General features: G+C 31.5%; 1 protein-coding gene across 1 annotated transcript; it reads right to left on the bottom strand.

Moving 5' to 3' along the window:
• Positions 1-7151: 7151 nt before the first annotated feature.
• Positions 7152-7871, bottom strand: LOC120208624 (ethylene-responsive transcription factor 13-like). The gene has a single exon (XM_039207851.1). The coding sequence runs from the start codon at positions 7869-7871 to the stop codon at positions 7152-7154; it is 720 nt and encodes a 239-aa protein (XP_039063782.1).
• Between the last annotated feature and the right edge of the window lie 4298 nt (positions 7872-12169).

The following is a 12169-nucleotide window of genomic DNA, read 5'->3' as shown; positions in this document are numbered from 1 at the left end:
GAAAAGTAAGAAAGTGATTACCAAAGTTTCTTATCCAGTAAACTATTTCCAAAATTGATATGACTACCCAAAAAAGAGGAACAGATCAAGTCCAATCTCCCCTAAATAAAAGTGGAGCAGACCCGTCTTCCTTCAGATCTGACTACCCGAAAAAAATGAACAGATCAAAGCTGATTTGCTCTGGAGAAAGTGGAGTAGATCTCTCATCAGATTTCAAAGCATGAAGTCGACTGGACGAAAACTCATTGTCTCCTTGTCTTTGCCCTATTCTTGTTAACAAAAGAATAATCAAAAAGGGGAAGTTATAGACATTGGTTTTCATCTCGATATTATTATTATTATTAAATAATAATAATAAATTACATTTCATTACAGACTCAATTACAAAGCAAACTCAGACCCAATTACAACCAGCTGACCCAAAGCCCAAGATCTGACCCGATCAGGTTGCCCAAAACCCACCTAAGGTTTCAACTGAAAGTCACAGCGCCGCCAACCCTCAGCCGTTAGATCTGTGAGAGATCTAACGATCCATATCTTCCATCAACTAGGGTTTTACCCTAATACTCCTACCGCCTGCTGCTTCCAGTGAAGACCAAAAGGCCACCGACCAAGCATGGATGACCACTCAGTCATCGCTATGTGAGCCGCCGCACCGGCCAAATCAAAGAGTATCTAGGTGCATTTAATGCTCCTAACCACCTCACCTGCTGCCCTTGGTGAGTCACAGCCGCCCCTAGTCACCACCATAGATCAGTGACTCAGAGGTAAACCCTTCTCCGACCGGTCTAAGGAATGAGCCACGGGTCTTATAAAAGAACCCACCAGCAAAAGAGAAAAAAGGAGAGAAACCACAAGAGCAACCATTCGAGAACCATAACAAACAATAAAAGAGAGAAAACAGAGGGCCAATAACCATTCGAAAGCAACAACAAAGAAAAATGAGAAGAGATAGAGGAGAAAAACTTACCTCGTCGTCACTAGAGCCTTCAAGCGTCATTGGAGAGTCGTCGGATCTAAGGTAAAATCCTAGATCTACGACGTTTAGAAGGTTTTTAGGATGAGGGAGGTCAGATTTGGGTTTAGGGTAGGAAAAGGGTCATTTTGGGATCATTTTTGAACTCCAGCCGCCATGAACGGTGGCGGAGGTTTCCGGCGAGCGGTGGTCGGCCTCCCTCCGGTGAGGGAAGGAAGAGATAAGCTAGAGAGAACAAAGTTCTCTCTCTTTTAGAGAGAGTGAAAATATACAAAAGAGATGTTGACTTATTTTTTGGGCCGGTTTAGAGTATTTATAACCATGCTGAAACGACATAGTTTTGAAGGGGGATTTCTACTTTTTGGGCATATTGGCAAATCATGTCCCAGGTCCCCCGAACTTTGTAAAATTTCATTTTGGTCAATGTAATTAATTTCTATGTATTTTAATTTGGATCTCAAACTTTACCCCGTTTATATTTTAGTCACTGTCCATGTTTACACGTGTTTTGGGTAATATCTTATTTAATCCTTATATGTTAATATTTTTCATTTTAATCCTAGATATTGATGATGGCTAAATTAATATTCTATTACCTAGCTTGCGTGATTTTCTGTTTATGATCATGAATTTTGATTATTTTACAGTTTAATCCTCAAATTTAATATTTTTAATTCTAAATAATACTATTGGTTTATTTACGTTTGAAGTGCCTAACATATGAAATATTTGCAATGGTTGCCTTGACCTTTTGTTAGTTTTATAATTTAATCCCTAAATTCATCATATTTTTATGTATATATGCATCTAAATTTAGTTATATTTTATCCGACATGTATAATGGCCTCATGAGCATAACTTGACTTCAATTAAAATAATTCGTCTAAAGGTAAAATTCGTTCATTTTAAAATTATCATGAAGTGACTGTCTTAACTAATAAGAATGTCACTTTCGAATATTTTAAGATGAAAGAATATCCTAATAAGTGGAACCTTAAAAATTTGACCACACTTAAAATATGTAGGTCATTCCTACCACTATTGTAGAATAAAATAAATATCAGATGAATATATGTTCATATCTTCGAGATCCACTCAATAGTGATTTGTGATGGTGATCATTTCAGTTATATTATCCAGTTGGTACTAAGAAATGAATATTCGTGAAACATCTTTGTTTGAATACTTGGTACATATTGTATTATTGAGATTTGTTTAGTTCATTCATATTAAAAGTTTGATAAGTTATTAGAAGTCTTGAATACTGAAAATTATTAGTTTACCCTTATAAGGTTGATTAACCAAAATTTCTCTTGGAATCATATGAATAAAATACCTCGGATGTCTCCTAAGAGTAAGCTCTTGGGTATGCTCGTAGGCCCATTAGGTTTAGGGTAAGACCTTATGGATCCTAAGGCACTCTTATAGGATGGCTCTTATGCCCAACGGGCATAGTGTAAGTTCTTATGGACCTAAGGCACCCTCTCAGTTGGGCTCCTACGTTTCAACTAGGGTAAGTCCTTATGGACCCAAGGTGCTCCTTTGGATTAGCTCCTACACCCAATGGGCTTAGGGTAGGTCTTTATAGATGTAGTTTTGAGATATTGTATATCATTGTTTGGTTAGAGAATATTAATGTGAATTTAAAATGTATTTTATCGAAATAAATTACTACTATTTTTAAATTTATATGTTTCATTTTCTCTGATTTTATTGGAACGCACTAGATTTTCTAATGCAATCTGTTGAATCCGTCTCTCTGAATGTTTCCTTCGAACTATAGGTTTCCTGAATCTTTCATGAAAATTAATTAATAAAACCTCAACTCTTCACTAGAAATTGTAGATGCCTGGATCACTAGAAAATTTCATGTTTTACCCTACATCTGCTTGGCCTTTAGCATTAATTGATAGTTCTATATTACTGAGCTTTCTCAAAGCTCATATTGTTACTTACCATTTCAGGTTAAAGAAAATGACCTTGTGTAGTTATCAACATCAGTATTGGGAGTTCCACCGATGTTGCTTGAGGAGTACGACACATGTAATTAAGGGACATGTAGGTTATGTTTTTATATTAGAGTCTGTAACTTATTTTGATATTGTGCATTATTAAATTTGGTTTTTTAATGTATGGTTATTTCTGAATTTTTGTTTTTTATTTTGAAATTGTTTATTGTAGATTTAAATTATTTGTCAAAATTTATTTTTCTTTGAATTTTTAGTGTAGGTTTTTCTGGTGACCCTAATGTGACACTTCGAATCGGATTGAGTTATCCATGTCGATTTGAGGGTGACACTATGCATTATTGAATTTTGTTTTTAATATATGATTATTTTCTGAACTTGTATTTTTATTTTGAAATTGTTTTTATAGATTTATATTATCTATCAAAATTCATTTTTCTCTAGAATTTTAGTGTTGGTAGCTCTGATAACTTTAATGTGACACTTCGAACTGGATCGAGATGTTACATGAATATATATATATATAAAGATATTTTAATTGATTTATTTTAAAATAATAAAGATTATTATTTTATTCAAAAAATTATTGTCTGTATATATAAGATTTTTTTGGGTTTCGAATATGAATTCTTAATTCTTTTTGGTTCAATAAATTTTTTGAAATACTTGAGTTAAAATTACCTAAATTATAAGTCAATAATCTCAATTCAACTATTTTGGATCATTGGAATAGTAAAATCTGTGAGAGAACTTGGCCTAACAGATTTATCTTATCCAACCCCAATAATATGGCTCAGCAGCTGCCCTACCCAGAACCAAGCACCCAACTAGCAATAACATCTTCGGATGACCTCCAGTCCCGGTAGTCCTACTCAGCTCAACTCAGCCATAGCAGGATTGACCTAGCATCGGCAAACCCAACATGACCCTCGAGTGTTGTGACATTAGTCATGGGTGACCAACAATTCTCTTTAGTAGCAATCAGCCCATCGATGAGAGCAACAACAAGAAACGATGATGGTGGCGTGCCTCACAAGCATTATATTGGGACCTGCAACAAACCAAACCAAGATCAACCAAACAAAAAGGCTAAAACAAAGGATAAGGTGAAGAAAAGATAATGTTAGTCAATTTAGGGTTTCCCATTCCAAATATTTTGATGTCAGACTGGAAATCATGTGCGGTGAGATTCCTTCTCTTGACGACGAGAAGTATATAAGTGAAAAGTGATACCATCATACAATCGTCAACAACGAACATAGGTAATATTTGCTAGATCTACGATGTTTGGAGTTATATTTTGATAATCACGGGTCAAATTCATGCTAAGGATACCAAAAAAGGTTTGACCAGAGCAGTTGGCTTTGGGCGACCACTAACGATGGTGGCCAACGCGGTTGTTGGCGACAATCATCGACGTCTATGATCGACCAAAATTTAAGTTCTTTAATGGGGGAGAGAATTACGATAAAAGATAGAAAGAAATTGAAATAAGAGAAATGGGGAAAAATTTAGATTAGTGGTATTTATATGTCACTCAAAAATACATTGCAAAAACAAGATTTCTGACATATTCATATGATCAACTAGAACAAAATATAAGATTTGACGATCATATCTATTTAACATGCTAATTTACGAGTAGCCATAATAATCATATGACTAACACCATTCGAACCGGACCAGTTGAAAACCGGGAAAAACCGCTAAATTTTTTTTTAAATAAACCAAACGACGTCGTTTGTTAAACGAGCCAAGTCGAACTCGAGTATTGTTGAGCTCGACTCAAACTTTAAAAGTAAGCTCAACTCGACTCAAACTCACGAACTAAAAATTATCAAGTTCAACTCGAACTCGAAATATAATATTGAAACTTGAACTCGAAAAGGCTTGAACTCAAAAAAAATTTAGAAGCTCGATTGAAGCCTAAAATTTGAGCTTGATTGAAGTGAAAGAATAGTTCACTCTATGCTCATCAAAAGGCTCCATGATTTTGAATGTCAAATTACCTCTATTATTTATAGAAGTTAGTTGGGATGCTCTTCTATGTTTCTTAGCCATGTAGATTGTTTTGTTCTCATATTTTTACTCTTTAGACTTTTGGGATGTTCTTCTATGTTTCTTAGCCATGTGAGATAGTTTTTTTTTAAAAAAATTAAACCAAACAATATCATTTTGTTATTATTTTTTTAGTTCCAAATTTATTTTTTAATTATAGTTATATAATTATATTTATTATTTAATATGTTTTATCTTAAATATTATGTTGTAGTTAATTTGAATAATTTTGTTTCACTTGATTTTATGGTTTTTAACTCATATATGTTATGACTTGCTTTGAATATGACTTGTGATATACAAAATTATTTTTTATTAAATATTTTGGGTATTTTTATTTAATTTTTTAAATAATTATTACGTCGTCCGGTTCTTCCGACCGGTCAGACTGATTCGACCGATTGAACCAGTGAACCGATAGCATGACTGGTTCGCTAACCGGTCCGATTCTGAAAATCATGGTTTGAACCAGACCTGCATCAGTTGATGCCAACTGAATTTTGATAAATTCCCATCCACTAATAATTGAATTGTACATATTTTATTAACCATTTCTATTTTAAATATAGTAATTTTATTTATTTATTTATTTGCAATTTTTTTTGGGTTCTTCTGGATTAGGACATGTGTTATCTGTCACTTCACTTTAAAATATTTTCAACTTTTAAATATAATTTATTTGTTTTATAAAGTAAGTATTCAAAGAAATTATAAAACAATTCGACGGCTGATCTTCATCGATGATATACAATTAAATTTGTCATTTTGAACTAATATTCCCCTTTTGTTAAAAAGAATTAATGTTGTCTACTTAGAATTTTATATTCCTATGGGCTATGGGTGTACTTTCACTATCATTCGATGATATTCAAAACTTAATAAAAGGAGAATATATTACTAGTATTTTGGATGGGGTAAATTAATTATATAATGGCTGACATGGAACTTTATCTTTGTAGCATAACATTGCTTGCACCAACAACCACAAAATATTTAACAATATTACAAAATAATGTTAAATAATTAATTTTAAATTATAGTTATAAATATTATATAGTTATATATTAAGGGTTATACGGGTAAATTTCTTACTAATTATTTTTACTTTGATCTTTGGGTATTTAAAATTATTTTTCTCATTTGATAGAGGTTGATAGTTGTCTTAGATGTGTTTTAATTAAACTATGATAAAATCAATTATTAATTTACCTTCACATTCTATTATTATATTACTGTTGATAATATTTATTTATTTTTTCAAAATATTTATACTTATTTATATCCTTTATTTTTATTTTTTGTGCAAAAAGGTGATCTATTATTAGTAGTAGACGTTACTTGAGAAGGAAGAATAAAAGAAAAATAAAATAAAAAAAGGATATTTTGATACATTTGAACAAAAAGACACAAAAAAAGCATAATAAGCACTTCAAGAAGATACCAAAACACACAATAAGCAATTCAATAAGTCATCAAGAACCTAAACTTGAAAGTAAATGATAAAATCTCTTCGAAAATGATTGATTCGTCAAATTGATTATCTCTATAATACTTTAGGCGCTTAGATAAAAAATAATAATTCTTGTTACGGATTGATGAAACAAGAAACAAAGTAAGAAAACAACAAGAAATAATATTAAAATTAAAAAAATAAAAGATGAGATGCTTGAATGTAAGAAGAACTCAAGAATTGCGTGAAAATATTTTAGACAACTTCCATCAATGGTTTTAATCGATCCTCAAAGACTTGATTATTTTAACAATTCAAAATGTAAAGATGACTTCACCACGAAATTTTGTTAAATAAATTTGTCGAAATAACTTTGAAGGCATAAACGAGAGTATTTATAAAAATATACTCATAAAGCATATATGAAGAAAACTATTATTCAAGAGATGTCATTTATTTATATTTTTTATTTATTTTAAATTTAATTTTTTAATAATTTACCTGAATATTTTGATTTTAGAAAATAAACAAATTATATTTTAAAAAATTCAAAATAATTTTAACTGAAGCGAAAGATAACACATCCCTAATCAATTCTAAAGTACCCAAAAATATTCCGAATAAATAAATAAAATCTCTATTTAAAATAGAAATAATTAATAAAATATGTACAATTCAATTATTAGCAGATAGCAATTTATCAAAATTGAATTGGCATCATCAACTGATACATATCTGGCTCAAACTCGGCTTTAATCGGATAATTAATCTCATTCCTCCTCCGTTTCAAATTTGGAGTTCTATCATCCGATGTTACCGTGGACGACGGAGATGATGGCAACTGAGCTGATGAATAAGAGGAAGACGGCTCCGGAGATCTTCGCTTGTTATTGGTTACTCTAACAGGCTCTACCAGATCGGAGCCGATGAGGTGGGGAAAATTCATCTTGGCTTTCGCACCTCGCATTTTAAAAGCCGCAGTGTCATAAGCAAGAGCAGCATCCTCGGGAGTCTCGTAAGTACCGAGCCAGGTCCTCGCACCGTTTCGCGTCGGATCCCTTATCTCCGCCGTATACGTCCCCCACGGCCTTCTCCTAACTCCCTTAAAATGTACCTTCTTCGGAGGCGCATGAGATTCAGAGACACTAGCAGTCGGAGTGGTCTCCGATATCTCAGAAGTCACTTCTGAACTGGAAAATGGAACATTATTAACAGCCACCGTGTCCTCCGCCGCGTCAAAGAACTGATCGAAGTTCATCCATTGATCAACATTAATCGCATCATCAACAACCGTAAAAAGGAGATCATTTTCTGCTACATTTTCCGCAAACGGAATTGTATCGGAATCATCTTCCAGAAGATACCGACGAATGGAGTCCAAGAGGCTGAGATCAGATTCCGAAGCACTCTCACAGTACATATTTGGGGTGTTCTTGGAGATATCGAAATGTTGCTACAGAGGAACTGAATAGGTTGAGCTCCTCCTATTAGGGGTTTGATTATTATATAAATTCAAACTTTGGTATTAAAGTTCTTGTTTTCTTTTGGTAATTCCACGAACTTGCATCTCAATACACATTTTTATCACGTTTTTCAAGTGCTGCAACTGTTCATTCTTTTGTTCATTGAATCTTCATGCTGACAAAAGTACATTATTTCATATATTCTATCATTCCCCGTTTGATTATTGTTTTTTTCTCTTATCATCTTCTCTATTTATCATTCAATTTATACCACAAAAGTTTGTATTAGAACATCTATGATCATTTAACTATGAATGGTCCTAATATGATAATTTATCCTTAAATTTTATCAATCAAATTATTTAATTATTTAAATGATGTTAACCAAATTACTTATCATAACTAGCTAATAGAAAAAATAATGTAACAGTTAAAAAATTAATATAATTATATATTTGATCTATAAATGTGTAATTATAACAAAAGTTTTAATTGAAACAACATACTTTTTAATTAAATGTTAGGGTAAACTATATCAGATACCACCTAATTATAGCCCCTTTTCATTTTGACCACTATTTTTAATTTTTATCAATAAGGTCACTCAACTATTTAAATACATTCAATTAGGCCACTTGTTAACATTTAACGGAAGTGATGACGTGGCAGTTAACAAAATTAGTATAATTACACATTTGATCACTGTTACTTATATATTCTATTAATTTAGTCTTAATTTTTATAAATTAAAATAAATTTAATCTTTGAACCAGATTGTGCCACGTGTCATTAGTGTCAAATATCATGACATGTGCCGTCGCTTGATTGAAGGATTTAATTTATTTAAATGTAATAGTTTTATTTCTAACCAATCGTTGAAAGAAAATTAAAGTTGTTTGTATAAGGGATAGGGGAATTGAACCTGGGTCTTAGGTTTGAAAGAAGGCCTGCTAACCACTAAAGGATAGAATAGATATAATATATATTTTGTACATTAGTCTAAACTTAAATTCCTATATTTTAATTCCTATATTTTATTTTTAAATATTTATTCTTATTTTTAACTTAAAATGTATATTTTATTTTGATTTAAAAATGTATATTTTTTATTTAAAATATATATTTTATTCTTATCTTAATTTTAAAATATTATAAGAATAAAATATAAATGTTTAAGTTAAGGTAAGAATAAATTTTTTTAAGTTAATAAAAAATTAAAATATATTTTTAAAATTAAAATAAGAATAAAATATATTTTTAAGTTATTATAAGAATAAAATGTATATTTTTAATGTTAAAATATATAAAATAATAAGAATTTTAAACTACTATTTAATATATATAGCATATGAAGTGCATTTTGAACCAAAAGATTTGCTTGGTTCAGTGGTTAAACTGCTGCCAAAACACTCCAATGGTTCTACGTTCATATCCTGCTTTCCTTATTTCATCTCATAAAATTATTAAATTAAAATAAATTAAATCTTTCAATTAAGTGGTGACACATGTCATAATATGATTCAAAGATTAAATTTATTTTAGTTTATTAAAAGTAGGACTAAATTGATAGAATATATAAGTAATAGTGATCAAATGTATAATTATACTAATTTTGTTAACTTCCACGTCAGCGCTTTAGTTAAATGTTAACGACAAGTAGCCTGATTGATTGCATTTAAATAGTTGAGTGACATTATTAACAAAAATTCAAAAATGGTTTACCCTAAATATTAATGGTTGATGGTTTGATTAACATATTCTTTAATTATTTAAGTGGTCTGATTAAAAATTTTTGCTAATTGAGGTTAATTTTATAATTATTGATATTTGATTCATTAGTTGAATGATTCAAGTTAATATATTGCATACACCCATCAAAAGAAAAATATGTCCAATCAATTTACTCTATTCACAACGTCAATATTTAAAGTTTTGAGTATGATTAATTAAGCTTAATTTTTTTTAAAGCATATCCACAACAAAATTTTGCCTTTCATATTAGTCAAATATATTGAATTTGTACTAATTCAATTTTAAAAAAATACGGTTTAATTATTCTAAAAAAACTTGTTGATTATCGATGGGATTGGTACAAGTGGTAAACAACTTGATTCTGTTTATCTAAAATTTTAAGTTCGAATCTTTGTGTACGCAAAAAATCTTCATTGGGATATTCACCCAACAAAACTAGGTGTATGACCCGAATCGATTTAGATTAATTAAGGTGAAGCCTTACAACCGGAAGGAAAAAAATGAATGATTGATTACTTTTGATATATTAAATTTGGCTTAAATATACAAAAAGGTGCCCAATGTATGCCCATTTTTCTAGTTTAGTGCCACATGTTTTTTTCGTTTCAGTTTGGTGCCTAACGTTTCATTTCGTTACTCAAAATAGGTCATGTTGTGACGGACCGTTAGTTTTCTCCGTTAAGTGACATGTGTCACAATCTGGTAATTTTAAAAAAATCATTTAAAATTAAAAAAAATTATATATTTTTAAAAAGACAATTTTTCAAATAAGACCAAAACTTTGAAAACCTTCATTTCAACCCCTAACCCCTAAACTGCTCGTCCGCTCGATGACGGTGGCTTACCAAACCGGTTGGGTTTTTGTCGGACAGGACTGACGAGCTCAGCTTCGATGACCGTGAGGCAGAAAGGCGGCAATTTCGGTCAAAAATTGCAAAAATCAAACGGTGATGGGGTCTTTTCGTCAGACTTTCAAACGCCACTCCACCAGGAATGGCGACGACTGGATGACTGGGCTATGTGTTGAAAACAATTTTGATGTTTCGATATAACTAATAAAGTATTATTGAATTTTAAGATTTTATACTCGATTCAGAATTATATATTCGATTAAATTATTCGAATATCAAAAATATTACTCCAAGTTTTCAAATGTCAATTTTAATCCTTTCTTAAGTGTAAAATTGTGTTTTAATCTTAAAATATTTTTGAAACAATATTTACAAATTATTTCGAACCTTAATCGAGCCAAAAATGAATTTTACAAGGGAGGTACCGATACACTCCTCATATGTACCGATACACCCATATTTCGAATGAAATAAGTGTACCGATACATAGCCGTTATACCGATACACTCCATGCTCCGAGAAACATCAAATGCAATTAGTGTACTGATACCCCTGAGAGGTACCGATACACTTGGTCAAATAACGGTCGAAATATTTGAATTTTACACTTGGTGTACCGATACCCTTTGAAGATGTACCGATACCCTTATGCTCCCAACAGAATTTTTAAATGGTATTTTCACCATAACGGCTCTATTGACTTTACCATTGATCCCCAACGTACAGAAGTGATCCAATGTGTATTTAAACAAGTTCTGAAGGCTATGATCAATAAGAATTAAGAAGAATTGAGAAAGAATCAAGAGAGAAAGCTTCAAACATCAAGTCTTTGCAATCCAAGTCAAATTTCTTTCAATATTCATTTTTCTTTTAAGAACACACTTTGTGCTCAATTGTATTTATCTTTGAATGTTCTTTTCTTGTTCTAGAAATGTGCAAATAATCTACCTTGTGAGGTTTTTCTGTAAAGTTTGCGAATTTTTAATTTTCTCTTTGGGAGAGAGTGTTCTCAAGAATTTAGGGTATAATTCTTGAGGGATTTGTAAGGTTACTCTTTGTCCTCAAAAGAAAGACAAATTAGTGAATTTGTGGAAAATCCTTAGTGTGGATAGCTAAGGTAGTGGACGTAGACTTTGTTTGAGAAAGTCGAAACACTCTAAATCGTTGTGCAAATATTTTCAATTTTCTGTCAAAGCTTTCACCGAAATTTTTATTGCTAATTCACAACCTCTTGGCTATTTCGTCGATCGATTAACTCAACAATTGGTATCAAAACTACACTCATTTGAATGTTTTACCACCTCTTGAGTAGATTCAGGAAGAGTTAAATCGAGAAAGATGACTTCCACTTTCAGTTCATTCTCCATGGAAGACTCCCGAGGTATCGACGTGCCTCCTTACTTCTATGGAACTGGCCATTATCATTGGAAGAAATTAATGATGGTATTTATCCAAGCCAATGATCCAGGTGCATGGATAATAATCAAGAAAGGATATTCTTCTCCTACCAAGAAGGCAAAGAAGTGGAGTGATCAAGAACGGAAGAAAGCTTAACAAAACGCTAAGGCTATGCACATGTTGCATTGTGCAATTGATGCTGATATCTATAAAGAAGTTTCTTCTTGTTCAAATGCCAAGAAGCTGTGGGATAG

Source organism: Hibiscus syriacus, unplaced genomic scaffold, assembly GCF_006381635.1.
Source record: "Hibiscus syriacus cultivar Baekdansim isolate YM2019G1 unplaced genomic scaffold, ASM638163v2 tig00016725_pilon, whole genome shotgun sequence".
NCBI classification, from domain to species: domain Eukaryota; kingdom Viridiplantae; phylum Streptophyta; class Magnoliopsida; order Malvales; family Malvaceae; genus Hibiscus; species Hibiscus syriacus.
Note: the sequence above shows the minus strand (reverse complement) of the source record. Positions and strands in the feature narration are given on the sequence as shown.

Coding starts and splice junctions, on each gene's coding strand:
- LOC120208624 (XM_039207851.1), bottom strand. CDS start 7,871: ATGTACTGTGAGAGTGCTTCGGAATCTGATCTCAGCCTCTTGGACTCC.